General features: G+C 27.9%; 1 protein-coding gene across 3 annotated transcripts in view; it reads right to left on the bottom strand.

Moving 5' to 3' along the window:
• The window catches only part of LOC129963334 (nuclear receptor corepressor 2-like), a 90,915-nt gene that overhangs the window by 9,647 nt on the left and 64,344 nt on the right, over positions 1-16,924 (bottom strand). For all 3 annotated transcript variants that reach the window (XM_056077645.1, XM_056077646.1, XM_056077647.1), the window contains 15 exons: positions 12,087-12,342; positions 8,495-8,631; positions 7,612-7,840; positions 6,747-6,932; positions 6,312-6,428; positions 6,130-6,186; positions 5,727-5,779; positions 5,570-5,636; positions 5,329-5,414; positions 4,800-4,953; positions 3,945-4,178; positions 3,369-3,509; positions 2,785-3,095; positions 939-1,021; positions 354-525 (listed from right to left, as the gene is read on the bottom strand). In XM_056077645.1, coding sequence (XP_055933620.1) covers positions 354-525; positions 939-1,021; positions 2,785-3,095; positions 3,369-3,509; positions 3,945-4,178; positions 4,800-4,953; positions 5,329-5,414; positions 5,570-5,636; positions 5,727-5,779; positions 6,130-6,186; positions 6,312-6,428; positions 6,747-6,932; positions 7,612-7,840; positions 8,495-8,631; positions 12,087-12,342 — 2,283 coding nt within the window. The remainder of the gene's footprint in view (positions 1-353; positions 526-938; positions 1,022-2,784; positions 3,096-3,368; positions 3,510-3,944; positions 4,179-4,799; positions 4,954-5,328; positions 5,415-5,569; positions 5,637-5,726; positions 5,780-6,129; positions 6,187-6,311; positions 6,429-6,746; positions 6,933-7,611; positions 7,841-8,494; positions 8,632-12,086; positions 12,343-16,924) is intronic.

Here is a 16,924-nt window from a genome sequence, read left to right as displayed (position 1 = left end):
ACAAGATGTAACAGTTGATAGGCTCTTAACATTTTAACTCGTGCAATAAAATAGAAGCAAAAAAATTATTTGTTCAAAATAAGATGAATATATTAATCATTAATCCACCAAAAAGTCCTTTTGAATATACAATAACATTTCTTAAATGCATGTTTGTTTGTTTTTTTTTGGGGGGGGGGGGAGAGGAGATAGATTAATTATCCTAAATACCACACATAAAAGTCACAAGAAAGTTTATGCTCATGTTTCTCGAGATTTCTCAGATTGGGTACAGCATCCTGAGAGTCAACATTTTCTTGGAATTAAATTATCATTAAACAATAAAAAGAAAATCTGATTAAGAAATAACTTACCACTTCCTCACAGATTTAAAACGACAAGAAGCACACACTCTCATACCAGCCACTAAATCACTTTCTTTAATACCAAATGTACTGCAGTTGGATTTGGTTAAAGCTCTAGATTGATTATAGTTGTCCAATTCCATTTTGCATACAGCACAGGGTTGAGCAGGGTTATTATCATCTGAAAAAAAAGGATTAAACACATGTTAAGATGGTTAATGTGAATGCTTCACTTATAATAGGCAATTATACAATAATATATGAAGCAAAATTTTATTTTTCTATTATGAATAGTAAGGTATACGATCTATTTACATTTCTGAAGCTTTTTTATTGGAAATTTAAATGTAAGATATTTTCAAACAAAAGTTAAAAAGATAAATATAAATCATTGACAGGCAATCTATATTCTTTTCAACAGATCCGATTTTCTGATTATATTTCAAATTTTTGTTTAGTTTATGATGGTGGCAACTTTAAGATTACAGACATTAATCTATAAAATTATATAAAAATTTGATATTTATTATTATGATTTTTTTTTAAAAAAATGCATAAAAATACTCAATACAAAAAATAATGGGTGTAACTTACTTTGTTGGTCACTTGCAGTATCGCTATCGCTCCTTGCGTCTTCCTTGTTTTCCATTCCTTTCAGTACTGCTTCTTTCTTTTTCCTACAAAACAATCCATCAATCAAAGGAAAGTTTGTAAAGTTTTATTTATTTCCATAGGATTATGATAATGATGCACATGAATTAATATCAAATAAATTAAGACAAAAAATTGTAATCAATATTTTAGAATGTCAATCAATAAAATAATAGGCCAAAATATGTATAATTGATGGAATGTTACTTTCCTTCCTGTTTAGCATAGTAAATTATGTTCAAGTATTAGAAACAAACATAAAGTATCTTGGACTGGTTTTGTGGATACCAAAACACAAAATTTAAGATGAAATTTTCAAGGAAGATATGCTCAAACACAAGAAACAAATGTTTTTTAATGCCAATGTAATAACTACTGCAGAAAGTTAGAAATAAAAAGCAGTTAACACCATATTTTAATGCATTTTTTTTCAAATTAAAAAAAAATGTTTTCACAAAAGAAAAATTAAAGAACAGAATGTTTATTTGTTGTACGTAATTAAAATATTTGAATCAAAAGGTCCATTTTTAAATTAATGATTAGTATTTTAAATTTTATGGGTCTTTACGAAAAAATAAAATAGCCTATAACAAATGCTTAACCCAATATCATTTTTTTAAAGTTTTTTCTCAAAAACATTTGTACACAAAAATTTTTTTTCAAAGCCTCTATAAAATTAAAAAGGTTCCTTTACCAAAATAATTATTCCACCTGAATTTACAATAATAGTACATTTTCCAGAAAGTACAAAAATTAATGCTAAATATGGTATCGGTATTATTTAAGCATATTATTTTGGCAAATGCAAGCTGAAACTATAAGGCAAGCTACTGAATGAAATGGGGAGGAAAAAACAGAAAACATGGGAAATAAAAATCTTTTCCTACTTTTGTACCATGTTAAAATATGATTTGCAAAAATAAAAAAAAAGTAAAAAACATATATTTCTGATAATTCCTAGGAAAAAAAATTAAGAAATTAGATTTGTTTTCATGTTCATCTCATTTGTTAACATTATGCTTTGCTTCTGATAAAAAGGCATAATATACTGCCTCATATTTCATTAGTTCAAAGACCTAGGCCCCCCCCCCTTGAGCCCAGCCTTACCTAATTATCAAGTTTCAATATGCAAATTCATCAATCTGCTTGTGCTCTCTCTCTCTCTCTTTAATTTGAATAAGAGAAAAATAGAAATTTCTTTTCATACAGAATCAGTCTCATTCAGATGCATGAATTAAAAAACCATTAAAAAAAAAAAAAAATTCAAATCATCCAGAAATTTAGAAAAAAAGAGGGGAGGAAAGAAAGGATGAAAGAAAACCTTTCAATTTGTTTATGAACTATACTTAATATGATTTCTTAATAAGTATGCATTAATTCGTTAGAGCTATGAATGAGTGAGGTATGCACATAAAGTAAAAAAATGTGGTTAAATTAAGATAGGGAAATATGTTTCAATTTTTTGTGTATAGCTTGATTCATCTTTTAAAAATTTAATCCAAAGTATTAAAATTCCAATTCTCTCTTAAGGAATATTAAAATCTATATAAAAGTGCCCCTTATTCTTATTTGAAATTAGTTCATATTTTCACGTAATGTAATAAGTGACATGTATTGGCATGTGCTTCATATAATAAGGCAAAAAAGCATAATTTTTCTTTTATTTTTCAAATTCATGCAATAAAATAAGTATATGTCTTTTTATTTCAAATATATAAAAATTCAAATTATCAAAATACATTATAAAAAAATAAATGTTCAGTACAGTCATTCTTGTCAGATATTATACCTTATATTATTGGGTAGAGGAATTTTTCCTGAGTCTGGTTTGTTATTTGAACTCCCACTTGGACCAGGAGTTTCCATGCCAGATGTAGCAGAACTATCTGCACCAACAGCAGTTATAGTACTGCTTATTGGAGCTGTGGAACAGTTCGTAATAGAAGAACTAGAAGTAGTTACAGTAGAAGCACTTGAAGATGCAATACAATCAGTAGGTGCTTGAGTAGTAGTCTCAAAATTTGATGATGTAGATGTACTACAACTTGACACTATAGAAGCTTTTGCATCTTCTTGTTGCCTTGTTGTTACACCAGAAGTCTAAAATATAAAGAATAAATATTATAAAAAAGTTATTTTAAAACATTTTTTTTTTCAGAAGCAATGGAAGATTAACAAGCATACAAAAAAGAATTTTAAATTATACTTCATATTTTTTAATAATTGGATGATTATATATTATTTTTTAAAAATATATAAGTACTTTTAAAATCATATCGTAATATTCAAAAATTCAAAATTAAAGTTTTGAGAAACATTCTCGAATATTGCTAATAATTTTAAAAGGCTAAAAATAAAATATATCACATTTACTTGTGCAATTTGTTGTTGTTGGTTTTGTTGAGGTTTTCCTAAGGCCCTCGTCCTTTTTCTAACACTGTGCTTCCTTAAAAGTTGCTTAAAATTCTCACCCTTCTTTGATAAATAATAATATTGAACACAGTCAGCTACAGTCTATAAAATAAAGATAACATAAATAAATGTTTAGATACATTATCAAGATTGAGAATAATCATTATCTTTTTTTAAAAAACAGTAATATTTTACAATACCTAAATAAAGAATAATTGCTTCTCAAGATAAGAGGAGCCATTTAATTCATTGTTTAAGTATTAAGTAATTCATTATTTAAGCATTGTTTTAAGTATTAATTCAAAATTATCCAAAATATCTTAGAATAATAATAACTGTAAATTATCCAAAATATCTTAGAATAGCATTAACTGTCTTAAGATATTGACAAAAACAGAACAAAATAATTTAATATATTAAAAAATACATTAGCAACTTTAAAATTATATACAAATGCTTTTATGTAATTAGAGAGAAATAAATATTTTTAAAAATTTAAATATTTCAGAAGTTTTAAAACTTAAAAAAGACTTTTACCTTTCTCTCTAAGCAAGAAGCAATCAGTGCAAAATTTTTAGGGTGTTGTAGATACTTTTCCCTGAAAATTTCTTTTTCTTGATCTGTCCAAATATTTAACATTTGTCTCTCTTTATATTCTTGGCAAAGGTCTTCCACAAGGCCATTATTATTTACATACCACAGCCTCCGTTGCCGGCTGTCTAATATGATAGGTGGAATCACAGCATAACTTCTCATTTTCTTTTCTTCCATCTAAAGAATAAATGAAATTAAAAATGGAATAAAACTAAAATACATCTCAAAATTAAATATTGAATTACTGTTAAATAGTTTTTTTTAAAAACTAATGAAGTCTCATTTAAAAAATTATTGAATCTAAATACAAAAACATCAAATATTATTCCAAGCATAAAAATATTTAATTTATAAAATATATATGCATTTTGAATGATACTCTATATCTACACTTTATAAACCAATGCATTTTGTTTAACTTTCAACAGTTTTGTAATTATAAATATTAATTTTACAATAGTATCCATTTACTTATTTTAAACCATTGAAACACTAGTTAATTTGATTTCATTAATAAGATGAAAGGACAATAAAAAAAAGTTGTGAAAAAGTTTCATGATGTCAATGTTTCTCTGTTTACTTCATATATTTTATGACAAGATAGTATCAAGACTCAACTAATTGCAGATTTCAAAATTTGTATAATGTCAAAATAAACTAAATTCTGTTAACAGATTCTAAAATATACCTCATATAATGCACCTCACATTCCTTTTACTCTAGATGCCCCTTACCCACATTCATCTTAATAAATAGAAGCACATTTTAAAAAATAGAATAGTAATTATCAAATTGTACCTCCTGTTCTTGAAGTCCATCAATGATTTCTTCCCATTCCGATTCACTACGTATTCTAGTACTGACTCGAGATATCCTCTCCTTGTCTTCTCTCTGTTTCTTAAGCTCTGGAAATTGCTTTTCAAAAAATTCTCTCAGTTTTGCATCTTTTGCTCTAAAAAAGGAATAAAAGAAAACAATGAACTTACAGGAAAGTATCAAAATTTTGTGTTCCTTTAGAGTTGAAAATTTTCTTTATGGTTTATATAAAAATCTATCTAAAGGCATAAAGAAAAATTTAAATAAAAAATTTTCCAAATAAGTTTATAGTCTATTAGTTCCAATAAATAAGATAGTATAACATATCTTCAAAAATCATGAATTATTCTTTATCAAATAAGAAATGATGAATTATTGAAAATTAAAAATATTTTCAAACATATAAATTTTAATCACATAATTTTTAACTATATTTTGCGCTTATAAAGCACTGGAAAATTGGTTTATAAACAAAGAAATGAACTATTTGGACAGTTACAAGTAAACTCACTTTTTAGCAGCATTGTTCTCTTTCTTTTCCATCTTCTTCAGCCACTCTTGCATAAGTTTGCTGTAAGTTTCGGTAAGATGCTTTTCCTAATAACAACATTCCATAAAATTATAAATATGAATAAAATATTATAAAATTTTTATATATTGTCATATGCAATAGTTCTAATTTTTTTAAATCAAGCACATATTTAACAAGATAGTAACATTAACAAATTTTAAAAACTTAAAGAAGAACTTACTCTTAATTCTCTTTCTCGATGACGCTTCTGAAACCATTTGACTAACTTACTCCTAAATGCAAGGAATCTATGAGAATAAAAGAAAAGTTTTCATTATTTATAGAAAATGAAAGATGATCAAGACAGTGAATATTTCCATCTAAATAAATATACTTACTTTCTTTTGTTTTCAAAATATACAGCAGTATCACATGGTTGATTATACATGGGCTATAAATATAAAAATTCTTTACTTAACACTGTCAACGGTTGCATTAAAAAATGTTTTTTCACATAAAACTTGACATTCCGTAAAGTTAAAATGCATATTATGTAATTAAAAATTCTTGGCAAATTTATGAATAATAACATTAATAATATTTGAATGTTAGAAATATTATTTAATTTTAAAACAACTTTATAATTACTTACTAATAAAGCATTTTATGGGAAAATTGAAATTATCATGCCTATCTACAATTTCTACAATTAATACGAAAACTGAAACATTCTTGAAGAGCATGGACTAATTATGCAAAAACTAAATTTAGTGATACTTTATTTAAAAAAACTATACTTACAATTTCAACTTTAGGTCCTATTTTTTCTAGAATTGCATGAGACTCTTGAGCTTTTGTCTATAAAAAAAATTAATTATATATGATTGAATTCCTGTTCAAATTTTGTACAAATAACATATAATAAAACATAAACTTATAACTGTTATTATTATTAAATAATAAAATCACACAATTAAACTTACCTTATTTTCAGAATATATCATTTGTGCTATACTCATTTGTTTTGATTCAATTGGGAAAACATCTTTAACAGCTTCCTTTGTTATAGATGGTTTGCTAGCTTCAGCTTCCAACTCAAGCTAGAAATACAAGTTATTAATTATAAACGCAACTTATGAGATATAAAGAAAAACTTGAATGACAAAAATTTAATTCAAAATGAAATTACTTTAATAAAAAGATTATTCAACAAGTATAAGCACTATGGATATTACACTCCATATTTTATTAATAATGTTAGGTTTAAATGCAGAAATAATGTATATACAAATAATCTATATGCCTAGCATCCATTCTCATGTTAAAAATAATTCTTAATATAATACAGTATTAAAATCTGCCATATATAATTTGTCTCAGAATTTTAGAACAAGTTGTAGAAATTAATCTTTACATACCTTTTTCTTCTGGAGTTTGGTAATCTGAGACTCAATTTGATTTATTTCCTTATCAATTCTGTTTATGGTACTTAGAATATTGTCCTTCATACTATCCTTCACAGTTCTTACAGGAGATTCACATCTCCCTTCTTCTGATGGTAAAGTGGGGGAAATGGCTTCCACTTGTGGTGTATAGGCAGGTTCCTGCAAAACAAATAAAAATAATTTGTTACTACTAAATGAATCCAAACATATTCTCAAGACATTTATAAGTCAAATAAAATACAAAAAAATTTCAAATTTTAAAAATGCAATATATTTTAAACTTATTCTGCAATAATGGTAGCCAAAGCCAAAAGTAATACAAAATTTAAATGACTTAAATATTTATTCTTTGTTAAAACAATACTTCCTATAAAAAATATGTCCATGGTTAATTTTACAAAAGAAATAAAATGAACTATATCTTTAAAACTTAAAATAAAGCATTGCTCTAAAAATTCTAGAAACATTCTTGAAAATCAAAATTTTAATTATAGACTATAGTTTAAAATTATATGGTGTTTTCAAACACAAATGGATCTGAATTAAACAAAATACTATTCTGCTTGAGTTTGAAGAGACTTATATCAGATCTTAATTTTCATAAAATATCCCAAATGATTTTATTTCTACTCAAGAATTTTACTATTAAATCTTTCTAATAATAATTATAATAGCACTTATATTTAATTAAATAAAAAATAAAAATGTTTAATATTAATTAGAGGCATTTCCACAAATTAATGAATTCAAATGGAGGGAAGAAACTGAATGTAAAAGAAAAATGCCTGCAAGCAAGCAAAACAGAATAACCATTTAAAGAGAAATCAGTTGCACTTACTTTTTTGATCACAACATTTCTTGTATCTATTGTAAGAGGTTGGTGGACGGGAGCTTTAGGTTCCACGGCTAGCCGAGGTCGCTTCATTGGCTGTGCATTGTCCATTTCTGATGGTGTATGCACACTTACAACAGGTGGCTTTAATGTTCTTGCCGTAATGGCATTAGATGAGTACGAAACACCAAGAGCAACTTCTCTCTCATACTGATAGCGAAAGGCATCCATATACCTAAGATAGATAAACAGCGTAAAATATAAAAAAGAGAAAAACTAAGAGTTCCAAATGGCTTATACTATTATTAAATCCATAATTCCAAAGACATGCAATATTAATTATATAGTTTTCATTATTTGCCTTCGTAATAAATTTTTTATTGCAATAAATTTAATATTTTAGATTAGTGTATGAAGAATTTCAAGAACAGTGATAAAAACAAACACTAGTTTCATATACATTTCATATATTCAGATCTACAGAATAAACAATAAAATAAGAAATAATAAAAACCAAGTAATTAATGCAATCATATAATATCACTGTAATATTCTTCTATTATGAATACAAAGAAAATAAATTACAAATACAACTTTTAAATCTGAAATTATAAAAATGCATGTAAAATTTTAAAAGCAATTACTAATTTTTTAAAAATAAAAAGAATTATAAAATGTTTTATATAATCTCAAAATAGATAATGATTGATGTAATCCAAATCTGATGAAATCAAAGGAAAATTTATGAATTGTTTTAAATTCAGAGAAGTAAAAACTTACATTTCATTTAGATTTTAATTATATATATATATTTAAATTCTGATTGAAAATTTTCTTCTTTTTTTTTTTTTTGTTAGAAAAAGTTTGAAGGTAGAAGCATTTAACTTACCTTTCCCGTTCTAATGCTACTGAGTATTCTGGTGTGGGGGCTGGCCTCAAAGACAGGCGCCGCCTAACATGCTGTACATTGTGATCTCCATACCTGTCTATGTGATGAGGAGGTTCCGTAGGTGCCCGTGCATCAACCTAAAAGGAAAACATTTAATTATTATAAAGAAGTTACAGAAATACTAACTTTACATAGACAGGCTTAGTTTAGATTACTATAAGTAATTTAATTTGAAAAAAAATTGGTATGTCTCATAAAATTAGCAATTTTCATAGCATTATAAAAATAAATTTTTGTTATTTTATATTAAAACATTTTTATCGCATTATCAATATAATTTTTATTTGAATAAAAATCACTTAATATAGCACATATAAAACAACCACTGCAGAATCTCTTGTGTTTTGTCTCCACCATCCATGTATTATTACAATACCATTTATTACTGTTTCCCTCATCATAAAAAAAATACACCAGAAATATTTAAAATTTCAAAATTTTTGCAACTGATACCTTAAAACAAATAATTATACACATTAAAAAATTTTTTGAGCTAAATTATAAATCAATTTATGTAAGAATAAATATTTTAATAATTAAAAAAGAATTCAAGCAATAATATAAAATTCAGACTATTAAAAGACTGGAATTATTGTCTGTTATTAAACATTTTAGCCACTGACTTTTAACATTAAACATTAAAACCAAGCTTTTAAAGTAAAATTTACTGCAGAACGCATTTTTATTTAAAACTTTCTCTATTTAATGCAAGTGATGTTTTACAGTGTACTCCAAATAGCATTTTATAGTGCATAACTTTTCATTCTAAAAGATAGAAATTAAAATATATACAAAAAATATTAAAATAAATTTATAAATAAAAATAAAAAAGTTCTAGTTTAAAAATGTGATAAAAAACGATATACTGACAGATGAAATGGTACAATTTATATTTTATACTTACTACATAGTGAAGTTGGTTAATTGATGTCACATTTTAAATCATGATTAATCATTCATTTTAAATTATTATAATTAACTCTAGGAGTAGTATCCGTTTTAAAATAATCCAGCTTTCGTACACAAAAAATATATCACATGGTATAGAATTTTTATTAAAACTCTTTGTCAAAACTGCTTCACACATTGGAAATCAAAATCGTAACGCCAAGCGAAAAATAAATAAACAAGGATGATGCCATCAGCTAAAGCAAAATCATTTCACGAGATAATTCTTTAAAATGGTGAATAGATTTCTGTACAGTCCAAAAAAAATGTAGCAGAGTTTCTAAACACTTGTGTAATCGCTTGATAATAATACTCTTGATCTAGAACAAAACTTCTACGCTCGCTAAATAAATAGAATAGAAATTATGACGCAAATATCTTTTAGAAAATATTAAGACTTGTAACTGATATCTATGTCGGAGCTGTAAACATTTAATTTGTTTGCTTAAAAAGAAAATTATAATGTTAATCTAACTGTATTTAAACCAACAAAGTATTCAAAATATTCCACGAATGCATGTAAACAGAAAAAGATTAAATTGCTACGGCAGCGACCTTTATCATCGTACGTTAACTTAATGCAATGATCCAACAGTAAACAAGAATTGAAATGAAATGAATCTGACCAAAACAAATCAATCATGGGAGTCTGATATCAAACAGAATTTAAAAAAGGAGGATAAATGTGAATTTTGATCTTAGCTTTAAAATAACTTCCCTGAGAATCCGTACGTTCTACATAAATTGAAATACATAAAAAAGAGGGGAAACACAGCATCCTAGATTCAACTAATATACATATAAATAATGAACAAGCACACACACGCAACGCACACTCAACCAAAAAAAAAAAAAAGCTGAAACGATTTAGTACATTTACCAAAATTAATATGAATAGAAGATATTTTTATTGCTTCTCATATATGCAGACATTTCACTTTCGCAACCTCTTTATGCTACATAAAAAAATATCGTATTTAAAAAAATACGTCATTGTTCTTTGTGAAGCTAATTCTTTATTGTAAAGAATTACTTTATTTATTCAATTATAAAAACAGGGCAAAAATTAACTGAATTATAAATGGCGACCCTTTTTCTTTAAATTTATAATTATTATCAAAAGTATTAGTAAATACATTCATTTACATCAATTATGTTTGAAGGCTGAAGAAAATAATATTGATAAACAGACATTTAAGACTATGAGGTTATTTTGTATTAAAAGTGTATTTTGAAAAATTCTGGAAAAAAAATTTATTGGGGTGTGTAAACTTTACGTACTATATAGGTATGCGTAAAGGTTGTTAGAAAAGGAATAATCGTAGAAAACAGACAGGTGGGCATACGAAAAAGCTGTACTGATTCTAGATTTGCCGGTAATCCGCAAACTGCACCTGCCAGCAGATGAGTTTTAAGTAAACAGAATACTACGCCGAATGGGATATACCAACTGACACAACTAAGCGTCACGTTTTGACCGACGATCGGTCGATATGGAATTTTTAACTGGAAATGCTTACTCTTCAGAGAGTTCGTTAAACGATATTGAGGTTTATGCACAAGAATAATTTTAATCGGTTATCGAGCGTGTGTGAAAAACTTTTCATGTATAGGATAGTCTTTAAAAAATAAGCCATAAAATGGAATCGATTACTTTATCGACAAAGTTCGTTATTCAATCATTATAAAGACATTTACGATGGACATATAAAGGAAATAAATGTATAAAAGAAAAAATAACAATTGGAGCTTTTTGCGGTAAAGTTTAAAATGGGAAAAATGCCAGTTAAAACAGCAATTCGACAGCTAATATTCGAATCGTCCTACTTCCCCTATATAAAGCAGGCCTGTAAGTATTACGGCAGAAATTTTTGTAAGAGCTTATTTTGAAACAGAGGTAATGAAATATTCAATAATCATTATATGAAATAATGCTGTATGGATATCACCACATCGGAATTCAGCATTAACTGTTCCAACTGAATACATGCTATACTTATATTCCCCATGGCTCTTTGCGTTTTCAATTTTGTGTCATATGTTAGTAGTTGTCTGAAGTTGCAGTTATTATGTTCCTATATAAATACTGGTCTTGTTGAAAACAAAAGGCATACTCTCAAAAGTTTCACATTTCTACACGCTATAAGCGTAGTATAACAAATAAATCATTAATGTTCTAACACATATCAAAGCCAAAATAATGCATTGAAAATAAAATTTTCAGCATTCCCTATTGAAGGATAAAATATGTCAGGAATGCTTCTCTTTAATGGCATTTTATTTCGTTTAGATGAGAAAACATTCAGATGGGAGGGGAAAAAAGACGATTTGAATAAGCAAAAATGTACAAACATTTATCGTACATTATTTAGATAATGTTTTTTTTTATTTTATTTAATTAACAGCTACATAAAAATTTAAGCTTTTTTAAACAAATAAAAATTTTGAATGCAAGGGATGTATCACATTTTTTGCGTCATGTTTCAATATACTATTCATCCAGAAACTTTTTTTCCCCCCATTTTATTTCTATTGTGAACAAGTTGCTGACAGATGTTCGTTACATAACAAGTGCTTTCCTTACCTGGAAATGGCTATCTCTGTACATATGATTGGCAGATGCATAGATGGCCCCACCCCCACCCGGATGCACCAAGTGGGGGGAGGAAGCGGAAGTGACGTAGGAGGTAGATGAGGTGGGGCAACGAGACGAGGGGTCTTGCGGATACGGATAACCCCTTGTGCCCGTTAGGGGTGGACTGTGGTGCCCCCCACCAGCCCCATGGGGAAGGGACTGGTGAGGCGGCCTCTTGTACTGGGCATTGCCGTCATGTGGAGGCCTGTAAAGAAAATGGACATATGTAAGAATTATTTAAGTATTAATTTAAAATTTTCTTAGACACATATATTTACCATACAATGAATAAATATTTATCATCATGTTACAATTGAAATCGAACCCATGATTGAATTTAGAGTATTTCCCTATTTCAAAATAATTATCATACGTAGGAATATTAAAGAAAAAAAAGATCGTTATGCTAAGAAGCTACTGCGAATAACATATCTCAAACTTCTGATTCATTCATTTCATCACATGAGTTCTAGGAACAAATAAATTTAACCTAATAAAATTAACGCTCAAATAAAAATCATATAAAAATATTAAAATTAGCTCAATTATTACAAGTAGAATTTGTTAAGCTTGGTTATATAAGAAGTCTTGATGAACTATATATCAAACATAATAAAAGAGTTTGGCGATTTACAAGTACTTAAATTCCAGCCAATATATATATATATAATTTGTTTCATTAATAGGTGTCTTTTCATTACGTTACCTTTCACCTTTTTATTCCAGAAAAAAGATCAATAAATATACCTGTTTTGTAGAGTTGGCATGAATTAGCACATGCAAAAACTAATCAGTTGAAAGCAAGCAGATAAAATGAGAAGAAATAAAACTGATTCATTAATAACAAATAAGAAAAAATTCATGAATTCAATATTGAAAACTTTAAGGTACTAATCTTGAAAATAAAACGATTCAACATTGCAAACACTAAAGCGATCCATTATTACCAAATAGGAATCAAGAACTCCATATCTAAAATTATTCGAAAATAATGAACAAAAATCAAAAATTCTTCTCAGTCTATACGAAATTGTGAAAGGAAAATTTGAGTATGTACGAATGTTTGCTAACAATAATTCAATTCTTTGTCTTTAGAATTTAATATTAGAATCTGATAGATGTTTCAAAATAGAACAGATTTTTTTTCTTTATTCCGCCCTCTTTTCCATGGAAGAGCGAAATTCGCACTCGTTTCATTTATAACACGTTCTATTTTATACCATCGCTTATTTTTTTTAAAAAAATTTAAGGCTGTTGCTCTGGCTTGCAAATTAGCATATGCAATACAACTGAGCAAATATTCTCGTTTTCCAATAAACTCGATCAGTTACCATAGCTGCGCCGCTGCGTCAATTTGAAATTCTGACAAGGCAAATAAATATCCGAAACTCCTCTATTCACAAGCATGCGCGCTTGGTCAATTCGAAGAGAACAAAATTGATTTAAAATACTTCATCTCCCAGGGAGTACCAAAGCAACCTCAAAACAATGTTTGGAATTCAATATTATTTCAAAAAAATCGAATTTCGCCTTCACGCAATATGCGAATTTTCCACATTCACATGTTCCAAAATTAAAGTCCTGGGATCGATTCAATGCTGGCTGTAGAAAAAATAGTCCGATTTACAATTTAAACACGCATCATTCAATTAGTTTACGGCACTAATGAGAAAGCGATATACGGGTTTATATATAGATGATTTGAGTTGAGAACTAATATTCAGCAAGTCTAAAAATACAAATAACATTTGAATTAATGTATTAAAATGGAAGACAAAAGAAAATAGTACAGGTTGGTGCAACTGAAATTACTGATCATAACTATTTATGTTCTAGGAAACGAGGACTATAGACACAACCACGGATAAGTACTTCGGACATAACTGTCATTCTGTCATCCATAACACAGATCATCTATGAAGGTCATAACGATGAATTAATCTTATAATAATTTACTGACTTATAATTCTTTAACATTTAGACTTAATGTAACATAAACGCATATTCTTTTCTACGGATATAGTGCAGGCAATTAATAATAATATTAAACGTATACATATATAAAGGGGTACGTAGTAAGCTTATTTCACCTAACTAAAAAACGGTTAATCTTATTAATATATTACTAATTAAGATTTTAAATGCGATAGTATTAAATTTACTATTAAAAAGCCCCAACCGTATTTATATATCGCATATAATGTACTTCCAAAAGTTTTAACATTTTGAGTCTATTCTAAATCTATTACATGCTCATTTTAATATCAGAAATGTGATAGCCATTTTTTTAATAATATTAAATAACAGACAAAAATAATTCAAATCGATCTTTTGGGACGAGGAAGTGCAGATATAATTTACATTTATAATACAACATATAAAGTGAATCATTAAACAAATTTTTGGAGCAATGATACATGAAATAACGCTGCTTTAATGAGTAACCAGTAATACAGCTGTAAATCAGCAGAACAAGGAAGACGGTGAATTCATCAAGGAAAATTCCGATTTGCACTTGACCTAAACGCGAACGAAGCAAGCCAGGAGCGACGAGGATTTAATGGGGTTTACTTTTTCTGACCCATTAGTGGAAAACTCCCATAATGGGAAAAGAAAGCCCACTTCCGACACGCATGGAACAACGCAATAATCATCCGGAGGGCATTTACCCTGCGGACACAGCCTACTTCCACAACTATCAAGAATTGGAATGGTTGGAAAAGCAGGAAGATGTTCTACCTTCTGCCACAATACCCAAAAGTCGTTACGCCGTTCGCGGAAAGGTAAATTATTATTTAATTCACCTCTTCCCCAAGTTAGTCGGACCGAATTAGGAGCTTTCACGCCTACGGATGAATCGTGTTTTTCCCAACTTTTTACAATTTTCCTTCTCACATTTTTTTTTATATATAAATTGCATTTATATTTTGAAAAAAAAAAAGGCTTTTAAATATCAATAAACCTGATGCAAATTTTTCGTCCGCTGATAGTTCTAGCGGATAAAAAAATTACTATAACATAATTTTAATCCCATTATATAAGTAAAACTTCCAAGATATATCAAAAATTCAGGCTTAAGTCATAAATGTATTTCGCAAAGCTGATATTTACAAGCAGCCTCTCGACCAGTTAGTTCGCTGGGAATACTGGTAGTGTTTAATTTCCATTATGCATAACTTTGATGTCTATGATTCCCTCAAAAAAAGGTATGCTCCATATACGAATGTAATGCATTAGCGATGTAATTTTAATAGCTTTGAATTTGTCCTATTTATTTTGAAAATGAAGCTCCTAGTAGTGTCATATCTCCTGATAACATATCGTATTGCTTTTAAAAACTTTTGTAATACTATTTATAAACTTTGCTTTATTTCTTATTTGCCATGTAAACTACACAGATATTAAAAAGAATCCTTGTCCAACACTAAAATGAAATTTGGTGGGAGGACGGCAGTTTATAGACAGAATGAACTACTAAATTTGTTACAAATATACTTTGGCGGGTAAAAATGTGCAGCTCGGAACAATTTTCTTTTTTAATTTTAAACCAAAATACACAGACATTGGAATTTCTTCCACTTAAATTATCGAAAATATAATCGCACAAAAGTTTTACATCATTAAAAAAAATTTTCGATTTAATGCCTTTTAATTATTGCGTGATTTAAGTCTACCTTTTGACAAAAGTTTCCAACGGACGTAGCCATATTTTTATAACAGCACATAAAAAACAGCATATTAGTATTATTATGCATGGTTCTCTACAAAATCTGCGAGATTAAATTGTTACAGCAGCGAGTTCAATAATCTGGAATCATTTACTTCATGGGGGGGGGGTTCAAAAATGGGCCTCCCATTTTATATTTATTACATAAAAAATGGACATGTTGAATGTATAAAAGTTTGAATTTCCCTCTCTCGTGCTATTACTGTCTTTCATTAAAAATAAATGTTTTAAATCTATCTCTCCTTTAAACAGAGGCAATTATGTTAAAGGAATGTCGTCATGTCAGTTTCACTTTTGGAATCGCAGCTAATGTTGCTGTGATATTGGGGCATTGTATAAACTGAGTACAGTTACCACGTAACATTAGAACCAAATTCATTAACATATTTTAATGGATTAAGTAATAGCAATGAATACTGATAATTACTAATGTTTTAATAATTACGTCTAGAATTTGGCATCATTATTCGACAGGATATAAATGCATTAGCTTTAAAAAGTTTCATTTTACGTACAGCTAAAGTCACAAACATGTAATAATAAAACAGCGAATATAGCATATGACGTATCATTTTTATAGTTCGTAGACAAGCACTTAACATCATACAATCAAACTTACATGAAGAATAATATTTCTGAAATGTGCTAAAAGTAAAAGCATATAATAATACGCCCGATAATGCGTTGTAAGTTTTAAGTTAAGTTAAATTCAGCTTTAATGCGTAATTTTGGACTGCATTAAAATTGAATAAAATGCAGTCCATAATGGAATGATCAGAAAGCAATTAATTATAAAATTTAAGGCTCTTCAGTTTAAACACAAACGCATACAAACGTTAAGGAGTACTTTTTTTTTCCCCTCTTTTAATTTTAAGAACAATGAAACTCATCTGTGTCACATTACAAAAAACTGTTGTTCCAACACACGCATCTTTTTATATGATGTTTGAAACACCATCAGCGTAGTAATTCATTAAATAGCAAATTTTATAAGAAACATAATTATTTTGATTTGCTTTGAATATGTAAAGATAAAAATTACCAAAAACTTTTCATTTCC

This window comes from Argiope bruennichi, chromosome 3 (genome assembly GCF_947563725.1).
Source record: "Argiope bruennichi chromosome 3, qqArgBrue1.1, whole genome shotgun sequence".
Taxonomy (NCBI): domain Eukaryota; kingdom Metazoa; phylum Arthropoda; class Arachnida; order Araneae; family Araneidae; genus Argiope; species Argiope bruennichi.
This window is presented reverse-complemented; position numbering and strand designations above follow the sequence as displayed.